Below are 13,251 nucleotides of genomic sequence, written 5' to 3' on the forward strand. Positions count from 1 at the left end.
TATCACATTTTTGGAATATGTTAGCTTGTGATTAAATGATCTGTAGAATTTTTATGTAAAAGTTTCCATTAATATAAAAAATAGACACCTCTTCTAATGTAACAACATCGGAAAATGATCGGCAAAATGATCAATATGTCAGTGCTTAAACAGCTTAAACAGTGTAGATCATGTCATCAGAGCTTGAAATATTGAGACAGCGTACCACTGAGCGGTAGTGGATGGACAACCACAGAATGATCAGGAAGTGATATCGGAGGTATCAGCTATTGATATATCAGGTTCGCTAAAGCAAACAGACCAGCACAATAATGTCGACACCAAGACATCAGAGGAAATGGAGAAGGATGTTTCTTGGATGAGGTCCATAAGAAAAGTATTAGCGACGAGATTAGGAAACGAAATAAGGAAAAGAAACTTAGTAAAGCAGGGCAAGATCAAGTATCATTACAAAAAATATCTGATACAGTTACTTCTGGTAATATCTTTTCTGAAAAACCCGTGAGTGCAAAAAATGGACAGGGATTAATTCAAGAAATTTCTCGTAACTTTAATGAATCCGGTACTCCTTCATCTATTCAGGATTATAACTCCACATGCGCATTGCCTCTCGACCCCCCCAGAAATTTCGCTTACCTCGGGTAAGGAAAATATCATTCACTTATATCAAAGAGCCAGCGATACAGAAGGTCTCGCAATGAAAGCTAATCAAAAAGAGATACTAAGCTGGTCCAAAATCCGGAAAAGTTCTCTTGCGTAACTTAGCTAAAATTTTCTATATGGTCTATGTGAGAGGGAATGTTATAGAAATGAAGTGTAGATATAGTTGCGGAAATATATTATCTATAGGGAAGGAATATGTGGGTGGGAATTGTCGTTTAGTTCATTTCGGAAATCTGATAGCAAAGCATTAATATTAGAGAAATAATATGACGCAGGGACTCTCATTACATGGCCTAGGATCCGCGTAATCTCTTTATTATGATATAATCTACTCCGATATTCTGTAAAAAAAAAAATAATAAAATTAGAAATGAAATAAGCGAAATACGAAACCCGTTTCTTATAGACAAAAATAATCAACCTTTTCTTCTAGATTGCTTGAAATACTGCGAACTCCGCAAATTAACCACTCTGAAACCTTACAGTACCATGTTGCGTAACAATTGCGAAAAGACAAAGACAAATTAGAGCAATTTTTCTAAGGATCTCCAACTTCAAGGAGTTCGTTGAAGTCAATTTGTACGCGTATTTGCTCCGCGAACATATAGGCATCAGTACACAGGAATAAGTTTAGATGATAAGCATGTAAATCAAAGCTACATCAATGAAAAAAGGAAATTTTGAAATCATCACAGCTTTGAGACACTATTTACTACAAACCATCTTATTAGATATAGACATCTACGCCCAGAATATACAACTGCTCGTGCGTGCCTTAGGGTCCTTTTATACCCGGCTTCCATTTCAACGAACTCTAGCCATAAACACAGAATTCAACAGAACAGATACGCATTAGGGTCCTTTACTCCTCTTAAACCCGGCTTCCGTTTCAACGAACTCCAGCCATAAGTATCTTACAGTTGGACTGCAGAGATGCATATTCGGAATTTTGGTCCTGTTCTGCCAATCTGATAGTAGTAGTGTAAAAGGCGCAAATGTATCTTTCTTACACGTGTACGACATACTATCTCTGGCTTTGCGAGAGCGTGTTGTAGACACCATTTCAGGCCAAAGATACGGCTGGCATTGTTTTTCCGTATTAGGCAAGATACGTAGATGACACATTTTATGTAATACAAACGCGAACGCGAACTAGTATAATTTCAAATCAATGAAATCATGAGTATGAAAGGATTACTTTCTCTCGTTTCTCACGATAGCTTCTATTTTTTGTCACACTGTGTTACGGGATGTCTTCGAAAAAAGAAAAAAAAACAGAAGAAACAAAAAAATGTCGGAAGTGAGAGTCATCCAAAAAAGTACCACAAAAATGTCGAAAGTACAAGTGAGAGTTCTCTAGCAAAAATCACACAAAGAAACGAAAAAATGAAAGTGAGAGCGAGGGTTCTCCGGGAGAGACTGCACAAAAAACTTCACGGAAACAGGCCACACAAATAGCCTCTCAGAAACGAAAAAAATTCGAAAGTGAAAGTGAAAGCTCTTCTGCACCTAAACGACGGTAAGAACGTATTGCCAGTCAAGTTTCGGATCTTGCAAGCGCCATTCGTGACCTTGGGCTTAATTCCACTTTTAGTTTTAGTTATGGCATGGAGGACCTGCCCTCTTCGGCATCTCTAAGATATGGAGGCATTAAGAGTGAACTTTTGTGAAGCCCCAGCCGAGAATGCTGTTATTCCTGATGTTGAAGGTATGAGTGATATTGTACCAGTAATCCTCTCAGTGACACTAATATTCATAATTAAGTATTTTTCCAGTTACCATTCCAGACACGTATATTCAACCTAATATCAATGGTGAAATGCTTTCAAATTTAAGATTCCGCGTTGCAAATGTCGCCGGACTTACGGATGTAGAAGTTCGAACATTCTTTAAGAAATTGCATAAATTTGTCACGAATGGTGTTCAGTTAACAGGCACAACCGAGAAATTTACAGATACACTTGTAGATGATCTGCTTCGTATCGTTGAGCTGAATGACTTGCCCTTTAGCATCGGGTAGCTTCTACTTTCTTCAACTTCTGTTTTTGATAAATAAATACAATGATTCCTAAAATTGCAATTTCCAAACTCTAGCAATCACCCACTATGCAAATTATACATTGAAGATGATCCTTACGTATCATCGGACTCTGAATTTGTAATAAATATGGAAGACGATAATATCGAATAATTTTCTATCCTTGTAGTAGAGGTCTGTTATTGATGTTTACTATTTTACAGGTATTATTTTTGTTGACTCAAACAATCTTTTTTACAGGATAAACACTTGAAAATGACCCAAACCAAAAAAAAAAGAATAAACTATATTTTTTGGGTTAAATGAATAAAGTAGTTTTCATTTGGCGATATTTCTATCATAGTAATAGGTTTACCATTATGTCGTTCATCATCGAAGGTAAAAAATGTTGGACCAAGTACTGGATTTGGGGAAACGCAAATCTCTGCGGAAGTTCTTGTGTTAGTGAGAATATACGTTCCCTTGGCAAACGGAAATATGCAGATCAGATGTTATGGGTAGTTCGTGTAATTTCTACGTACGTTACTTTTTATAAAGCTGAGATTCCTGCAAGGTATCTAATGGAGCTTGATAAAGGCCTACCACAACGACAGTCAGTTAAGATTCAAAGATGGCCGGCTAATAATGATTTGAGAGCTGGTTTCGATCTCGCAGAGCCAAATGGACGACGAAGTGTATTGACAGCATTTGCCAAAATTCGGAGTTCATTTTTGCATGAGAATGATGATTAAATTAACTGTGCAATTCATAGCATGCTTTATTTCAATACGTTTATTATAATAAAATATTAGCATTACGATATTGATGAGGTGTTAATAATATGGAAATATGTGCATCTTCAGGATTAATTTACTATTGATAGATTATACCTTATACACTTATAAATAAACTCACGTTATATATGTATTTTTGCCTCCTCTACAACTTTACTTACTATAACAGAAAGGTTTAATCTTCAAATACAGGTGCATTTAAATTTTAAACTCTAATAAATAAATCAATTGACATATTTAAAAGCAAATTGTATCAATTGTTGCAATCTTTATTCTTTTTTATTAACTGATTAAAATAAAATAGTTCAATTTATCTAATTATAATAATATTTGCACAATTCAATTTTGATGTATACAATTATTAATAATGAATTATCACAAAGTCAATTAATCAAATTCTCTTGCAAATCAACTGATTGATATATTTTAAATAATTAATTGTGAATAAGCTGATTGGTATATTTTGAGAAAATTTTGATTACAAATTGACAGATTGAAGATGACAAGATCAAAGAAAAATTGCATTAATAAAGATTGTTCAAAAGTGCATCTAAAACTAGAAATTTTATTGAATGCAATTGTTTGTTGTGTTATGGTAGTAGTAAGTTAGTGAATCCCAGAACATTCAGAAGAAGTTGACAGATTTCAAACAATTACTACTGGATTTCAGAATTCTTCTCAACTAAAAAGTACCAGAAATAAATCATATAATGTAGAATCTTTCAATAAAAAAGGAAAAAGAAGAATTAGAGTGGTAGAATATTTATCAGATAATAATGATAATAATAAATCACTTTTAACTAATAATGAATTGATGCCAAAGAAACCAGAAAGATGAAAGCATACCAATAAGATTCTTGATAATAATGATAATAATAGTTCTTTAACTAACAGGTCTTTAACAGAAAGTGATAGTAATAAATCCTTGATAAAGATAATAATAGGACTTCTAAGGTATCTGAAAATGATAACTGTGGTTTAAGTGAAGATGAATTGCAATCAAACAATTTACAGTTTCTAATTTTAATAATTATAATTATAAATCAGATCTTAAAATCTTGATACAAATATTGACTTCAATGATTTGTAGATACTTTTATGGATATTTAAATACCAGGTGAAATTTCATCTTTCAGATGTTGCTATCAATTCACTTATTGGATTTTTTAAAATGGTTTTATTAGATGCTGATAAATGGTGATTTGAAAAATTTTCTATATCATCTTAGCAAAAAAAATTTAAAAAATCGTTAAATAAAAAAAGAAATATATAGTATATTCAGATTATAATACTATATATAATGTTTTAGAAATTTTAACATAAAATCAAAATATAGAGTTCAGATATATTTATATGGAGTTTTTAAATTATCTAAAGTATAGCAAAAAATAAGCTTATAAAGTAAAATTAATAAATAAGATCCTGATTGTTAACAGATTTGCCAAAAAATTTAAAATATTATTTCTAATACTATCTCTAAAAACCTAAATAATATCAATATATCAGTATTCAGATTTTGTAAATTACTTTAAAAATGATCAAATTGGATTAATATAACAAATCTAATATAATAAAAAAATATAAAAAATATTTATATTTTTTCTAAACAATCTGGATACTTGATTTTTACAAATAAAACAACTAATTCTAATCTTAAGATCATGATTAATTTAGACTAGTTCTAACCATTTAATTTGTTAACTTACAGCTATATATAATCTTTTTTGTGAAATTATATTTAAACAAGAAAACATACTATATTTGAACTTCTTCTAGAACCAGAAAAGTTAAAATTACACAAAATAAATCATTATCTTAGTCCAATTATTGACAAATTGTTAGAATTTTGGAATGGTATCAATTTACTTTTTACTAATTTGCATTCAATTGGTAAAAGAATTCAAATAGCAGTAATTTGCTACAAAAATAATATATTAGCTACTAGAAAATTATGCAGTCATATTTTAGTATTGGTTTAATAGCTATTATCAATATTATAAAATAACTAGGATTTGATGATATAATTTGGTAGTTTATGTAAAAAAATTTAAATAAACATTAATGTAATACTAAACATTAGTGACTATTTAAATCTAAGTATATATTTTTGAAACTTATGTATATTAATCAGAATTGTTAAGATTACTATATTTTAACAATTTAACCTGATCAGGCTTTTTGTGATTGATATTAAGTAAATTAAGTAAATCATTTATTTAATAAATATGTGGTATTTTTCTATAACTGTTATAACTAAAATTATATTAATAAAATAAAAGATATATATTAAATATATAAAATAAAATAAAAAAACAAATTAGGATAAAAATTTTTTTTTTCAGTTTACAATTTATTATAAAATAATTGACAATATTTATTAAACTGATTAAATTTATTAAATTAAAATTTTTAATATTTAAAAGTTATAAAAATATTTTTAAAAACTCTATAAATAATAAAATATATACTAAAAAAATATTATATATAAAGAAAAAAACTAGCCATCACCACAGGTGATTTTACCTGATCATGTGAATTATTATTATGATATTATTTGATTAAACTATTAATAAACTTTTTTTCTCACGAATTGCCTTTTTTAATTTTTTTTCTTTTTCGTCAACTTACCTCCTTTTTTTTCATTACACATTTTAATAATGGATTGTTGTGAATATGTTAATGAAAATTTCACTTTTAGTGATAAGAAAAATGAACTTCGTATTATGTTGATTTTAGGTGCAAAGTTTCAGAAATGGGAAGAACTAGAAGGTTATCTGAAATGATATGCTTTGCAAGAAGAATTTTTCTATAAAAAAGCAAGAGTTGAATATCATTTAAGTCCAAATGAAATGAAAAGTTTAACAATAAAGCAAAATAAGCATAAAATTAAATGAAGAACTTATGGTATGAATTAGGATAAGGATTAGAGTGTGGATTAGAATAAAAATTAGGGTAAAGATTAAGGTGTGGATTAGGGTAATGATTAAGATAAGGATTAGGATATGGATTAGGGTAAAAATTAAGGTAAGGATTAGGACGTGAATTAAGGTATTGATTAGGGTAAAAAAAGATCCCACTTACTTATAATAAAGGTCGCTGTAGAAAATTAGTCTTTTACTAATAGTTTTTACCTTACTTTTTTCTTAAATTCTATTGGTTAATTAGTTAAAAAGGAAAAAAATCATAACAATGTAACATAAAATTTCCTTTTATAGTAGGATCTGCAAAGAATTTTATATATGATTTTTACTTAGGCCTGGAGGGGGTGACCTATCTTATAAGTAAGCGAGTCCCCTGGTAAAGATTAGGGTAAGGATTAGGATGTGGATTATGAGAACCCCGCTTACTTATAATAAAGATTACTGTAGAAAATTCGCCCTTTATTAATAGTTTTTACCTTACTTTTTTCTTAAATTCTATTGGTTAATTAGCTAAAAAGGAAAAAAATCATAACAATGTAACATAAAATTTCCTTTTATAGTAGGATCTGTAAAGAATTTTATATATGATTTTTACCTTAAGCCTGGGGGTGACCTATCTTGTAAGTAAGCAAAGTCCTGGATTAGGGTATGATTATTGTATGGATTTCTTTGTTATATATCACTAATACTTTATTGCTTTTTACATTATTATAATACAGATTATGATGATCATAAGAAGAGTTTCTGTAAAGATAATTATGACAATTACAAACTTTACTCCAACTCATAATTAAAAATGTATAAAATGAAATATTTATTGAAATTTCAAATGTTTATAGATGAAAAAAAGCAAGAATTACTCTATAAAAAGAATAGTAAAGAAATAATGAATCTAATATTATTTGTTCTAATCCAGTAACTTCAAGAAGGTATGGACGTCCTCCAAATCAATATCTGAGTGAAAAAGCAAAAAATAACTATTAATTTGGAATTATAACATATTTCAGAAAATAATAATAATGGAAATAATAAGAAACAAAGAAAATGTAAGAGATGTGAAAATTTAGGTCATGATTTACATAATTGTAAAAGTAAGATTTTTAGTGAAAGAAATTAATATTGTATTTAGATAGTTATTAGAATTTTAATTTATTAATAAAAAATAAAATTTACTGCGATACTGCAATTATTGCAGCATGATTATATGATTTATTTATATCAGTGATATCACCTGTGGACTGTGGTGATAATTAGAAATTTTCATATATATAAATATAATATTATTTTTAATTAAAATTTTTAAAATTAATAAAACTTAAGTTGGCATTATAAAATTAATTAGTACTAAGAAATTTTGCTCAGAATTATAATTTAATAATTGGCAATTTAAAAAAGTTTAATAAATTTTAGTCAATTTTAAATTATATATATATACTTTATATTTAAAGGCAATATTATATTAAAAATTTTATTATAATAATATTGTATAAAAAATTAAATGTGATATTTCCTTTGACTATTAAGAAAAAAAAAATATTAAAATATTAAAGGATATTAAAAAACATTAAAAATATAAAAAATTATTAAAGAATATTAAAGATGTTAAAAAATATCAAGTTATCTATTTCTAATAAAAAAATTAACCAGATAATATCACCTACATTAAATAAATTTATATAATAAAAATTAATAGGTGATATTATCTAAATGATTTTACACTGAGTGCAAATTAGTTATATTCTATATAATTTATATTATTATTATTATTATTTTATTGCAGTTTTCAGAATTCTGTATACGTTGTGATGATTGAGTAATTATGATTGCAGGATGATTACAGAACGATTATAGGATAATATTATCCGATTTTTATCCAGTAATCGTCCTATAATCTAATATTTTTTTTATTTGATAGTCTATAGGAGGTAGCATAATTTTGAAAAGTACGATAAATATTTGGAAATTAATCTGTAAAAAATTAGAATAATAAATTTTTTAAAAAAATATTCAAATAACTTAATATTTATAAATTGCAAAAAATATTTTTTTCTTTATTTTTACAAAAAGTATTAACAACTTTATTATAAAGTAAAATTTTATATATATAAAATAAATCAGGCAGAAAATTATTGAAGCAGTCTAATTCTTTAATATTACTCAAGATAGATATTCTTTTACAAGAAAAAAAGATGGATCTAGTATTAGTAAAAGTTAAGGGATATAGTGGAGATGTTATGAATGAAATGGTAGATGATTTAACTAAGAACACAAGTAACAGTAGATGTTACTTTAACAACAGGTTTAACTATAGCAATAGGACAGTTAGATTTTTTCCAATTTTTAAGCAGATTCCAATTGAATACAACTTAAGAAAATTTATCAAAACTCTAATGAATACCAGAATAGTAGCAGAATGGTCAATGCTAAAAACCAATAGATATGAAATATCAATTGCCTGGAACATAACTTGGAACTTAATTCATAGATATAAAAGGTTTAATTGTATTTCAGTTAAAAAACATTAGCATTTAATATTTATTATTAAACTATTTGCTAAACTTCTCCCTATAGGTACTACTCTTATATAGCGAAAACTAAATATATACAAAGATTTTGTTTATTCTATGTATAATGATAACAAAGAAGAAGACATATATCATTTTATTGAATGTGATGCCAATAAGGATCTATGGCCTATAATTAAAAACAGAATGCAAGATGATGTGATTCATATAATTCAAAAATGGAGTAATATGGAAAAAAATACACCTAAAGCCATAAGGGAGAAACTAAAACAGATACTAGGATCACAAAATGACAACAACAAATTTATTGACTTTTGCTTACTAGCTTTGGAACTTGGAAGCTAAAGTTAACACTAATCTTTTAAAGTATCAAAACAGTTATTTGGATTTTCAGAATCAAAGAACATTTTATTTCTGGCTTCACTTCTGGATTCTTTTATTATTTACTTTAAAGAACTAATCTGACTGCCAAGATGTAATTAAGGTTGCCTGCCTAAACCTCTCCAAAATTCTACGATTAGTTTCTCCAAGATTTTACTATAGTTTTATTATAGTTTCGGCAAGGTTTCAGCAGTTTTGGCATTTATAATAAGTTTCATCAGGTTTCACTTTTCTCCAGAGTTTCACCAACTTTTTAATAAGACTTTCATATAGTTTTGGCAAAGTTTTGCTATTTCGGCATTTCGCCAACTTGCCAAAACCCCCTAGTTTCTCTAGTAACGTTAGATGTAATGCTACTAATACATGGGAAAAGGATAGAAATATTGAAAGAAAAAACAAATTAAATAAATCTAAATATATGGATCATTATTTAAAATTCTGTTACCAGCAAGAGAAACAGTCAAGACAGGATAAACATTCTTCAAAAAAGAATGATTTACCAATTTCACAGAAAGATCAAACTGTAGTACTGGATGATATTATATTTGAGTTGGATTCAGTACAATCTGAAAACTCAATGAATGAAAATTTTATTTTATCAAAGTATTATAGTAGAATGGAGAAAAAAACTCATGTTCAGATGTGCTTACTGATTAGTAATAACTGGTGATATAGTTAAGCTTATAAGAAGACAAAAAATATTATTGACAATGTTATAGCAGATCTAATAACAACATAACTAACATTATTCTGAATTTAAATTCATCAATTCTGAAAGGAAAAGGAATGGGAAAAAAAAAAAAAATTTTTTTTATATAGATAAAGTGATAAACAGTATTACTAATTTTATTTACTTTTATTTTTATTGGTATTTTGATGATTACATCCTTCTGGGTGGATATAGCTCATAATAATTTGTTTGTATGGTATATAAACTTAATATCAATAAAGCATATATAAATCATTAAAAAAAAAAAAAATAATTAAAAAATTAAAAAAATAATTTTTTCAAACAAATTCTTAAAAATTTTCTATCAAAAAATATTCCAAACGATCCTTTTAGTTAAAAAATTCTCAAAATAAAAATGCTTTAAGCGATTTCCTTAATTAAAAAATACAAAAAATAATTTTCCTAAACAAACTCTTAGAAATTTTTCTATTAAATAATACTTTCAGTTAAAAAATTCTCAAAAAATAATTTTTTCAAACAAACTCTTAGAAAATTCTCTATCAAAAAATGTTCCAAACAATCTCTTGGTTAAAAATTTTTCAAAAATAGTCTCTCCAAACAAATCCTTAGAAAATTCTTTATCAAAAAATGCCCTAAATGATTTCCTTAATTAAAAAATTTAAAAATTAATTTTTCCTAAATGAACTCTTAGAAAATTCTCTATCAAAAATATTCCAAACAGCACCAATTTGTGGAATTATGTACTACATCTACAAAATAGATTTACCAAATGAATGCAAAGTTAAAAGTCATGTGGCAATGATGGATTTACATCATCTGATGTGCAAAATCAATTAGTTAGAGGCATGCCAGAAATTATGTGATTTAGTGGGTGGTGGGGTCAGATCCTGCAATCAGATATCACAATATACCTTTTATGATAATAGTATATTTTTTATAGTAAATAATATATAATTTATTTATTAAGAAGCTTTTTTTGCAATTATCTCACCATCTAAAAGTCCAATTTCAATGAAATTTTTTGTTTTATAGAGTATAAAGAGAGCTACAAAATAAAAAAAAAGTTTATGCAAATTGAATTATTGGATAATGAAATAATTGTATTCTAATATATATGTAATATATAGTAATTTATTTATCGATTAATAAGCTTTTTTGCAATTATTTCACAACTAGTAGTCCAATTTCAATGATTTTTTTATTTTATAAAGCATAAATGGGGCTACAAAACAAAAAAAAAGTTTATGTAAATTGGATTATTAGATAGCAAACTAATTGTATTATAATATATATATATTAATATAATATATTATATATTATATGTATTTTTTTAGCCAATCAGAATTCAGTCATATGGTGGGTAGGGTAATCACGTGATTTCTGGCATGCCCCTTATTTGAATTTTAATTTTTTTTAATACATACAAGTAACATTAAAATTATAAAAGGAAAATACAATTCTTGTAACAAAATTGTGAATATCTTGGGCTATATGTAAGATAAACAGATGAATTTATATTCATTTGAAAGAAAAAAACAAGACCTATCTATCTAATGAATCCAAAATCAGACAAAAATAATCACTGGTTGCTAAATAAATGTGTTCAATGCATTAATTTGCAATTTTTTGCTTTGATCGTAAATATCTCCGCATCTAGTGATTCAACTTGAATGTTGTTTAATTCCTAAGCTAGAGCAAGTTCACACCTTTCAAATAAATATAAAATTATTCAATTAGCATATATGTACATTGAGAAATTAACGATTATATAATTCACATAAAATCTGTTATAAAAAATATTTTAAAATTACATTTCTTACCAAAAAAATTATTTTCAAAAAGTTTTTAGAGTTCTTTTACCTTATTTAAAAAATTTATTTGCTTTTTAAGGACTTTAATTAAATAAATCTAATAAAACAATAATAAAAAGTAATGAGTAAGTTGTATAAAATTAGTTTATTAAACAAAAAAAGAAAAAACTTTTTGAAACTCTTATATCTTTTATTTTACATATATTTTTACAAAAAAAAAAGCAAAGAAAACCAAAGTTAAAATAAATAAAAAGATTTTTTTTCTATAAATAACAAATATTAATATATTTTTTTTTACTTACTGTTTAAGAAATAACCGCTATATATACCTGCAAACTTTTTTGGTTTACTTAACGAAAAAGTGACTGAAAAGTGATTGAAAAGTGATTGAGTAAAAAAGTGCTTAATATCATTATTTTAAAATATAAATTAAAAATTTTTTTTTATTTTTAGATAATTCTGAACTGTTTAAATATGTAACACATATTTAATTTAAGTTTGTATAATGTAAATCCTATTATACAGCTAAATTTTTATAAAAATCTTAATTTAGGCCAATTTTACAGATCGGTGGATATGTTTAGTTAAAAAATTCTCAAAAATAATCTCTCCAAACAAATTACGAATCCTTAGAAAATTCTCTCAAAAAATGCCCTAAATGATTCTCTTAATTAAAAAATTCAAAAAATAATTTTTCTAAACAAACTCTTAGAAATTTCTCTATTAAAAAAATGCTCTAAATGATCCTTTTAATTAAAAAATTCTTTAAAAATAATTTTTCCAAACAAACTCTTAGAAAATTCTCTATCAAAAAATATTCCAAACAATTCCTTGGTTAAAAAATTCTTAAAAATAACGAACCTTAGAAAATTCTCTATTGAAAATGCCCTAAACGATTCCCTTAAAATTCTCTATCAAAAAATGTCCTAAATGATCCTTTTAGTTAAAAAATTCTCAAAAAACCATTTTCCAAATGAACTCTTAGAAAATTCTCTATTAAAAATGTTCTAAATGTTTTCTTTAGTTAAAAAATTCTCAAAAACAATCTCTCTAAACAAATTCTTAGAAAATTCTAAAATGCTCTAAATAATCCCCTTAAATAAAAAATACAAGAAATAATTTCTTTAAACGAACTTTTAGAAATTTCTCTATTAAATAATACCTTCAGTTAAAAAATTCTCAAAAAATAATTTTTCTAAACAAACTCTTAGAAAATTCTTTATCAAAAAATATTCCAAATGGTCCTTTTAGTTAAAAAATTCTCAAAAATAATTTCTCCAAACAAATCTTTAGAAAATTCTCTATCAAAAATGCTTTAAATGATTTCCTTAATTAAAAAAATAATTTTTTTAAACAGACTTTTAAAAAATTTCTCAAAAATCTATCTAAAAGTTTCTTAAATAAAATCCCTATTAATATTATTTAAATGGACTTTTAAAATTTCTTAA

The 13,251-nt window shown here is 26.0% G+C and overlaps 2 protein-coding genes across 2 annotated transcripts; both read left to right on the forward strand.

Moving 5' to 3' along the window:
- Positions 1–175: 175 nt before the first annotated feature.
- OCT59_028034 (uncharacterized protein) lies at positions 176–2,741 on the forward strand. The gene is made up of 2 exons (XM_066147046.1): positions 176–2,371; positions 2,439–2,741. The coding sequence occupies exons 1-2, from the start codon at positions 2,305–2,307 to the stop codon at positions 2,681–2,683; spliced, it is 312 nt and encodes a 103-aa protein (XP_065993798.1). The 5' UTR covers positions 176–2,304; the 3' UTR covers positions 2,684–2,741.
- Positions 2,742–3,060: 319 nt separating this feature from the next.
- On the forward strand, positions 3,061–3,515 carry OCT59_028035 (uncharacterized protein; the record flags this gene model as incomplete). The annotated part of the gene is made up of 1 exon (XM_025311631.2): positions 3,061–3,515. One exon carries the CDS (start codon positions 3,061–3,063, stop codon positions 3,430–3,432), a length of 372 nt encoding a protein of 123 aa, XP_025169783.1. The 3' UTR covers positions 3,433–3,515.
- Positions 3,516–13,251: the final 9,736 nt, after the last annotated feature.

This window comes from Rhizophagus irregularis, chromosome 8 (assembly GCF_026210795.1).
Source record: "Rhizophagus irregularis chromosome 8, complete sequence".
Taxonomy (NCBI): Eukaryota; Fungi; Glomeromycota; class Glomeromycetes; order Glomerales; family Glomeraceae; genus Rhizophagus; species Rhizophagus irregularis.

Excerpts from the sequence above, each read along its gene's own strand:
- OCT59_028034 (XM_066147046.1), top strand. The coding sequence starts at position 2,305 with ATGGAGGCATTAAGAGTGAACTTTTGTGAAGCCCCAGCCGAGAATGCT. Across the intron at positions 2,372-2,438 it reads TGTTATTCCTGATGTTGAAG|TTACCATTCCAGACACGTAT; the intron begins GTATGAGTGATA and ends GTATTTTTCCAG.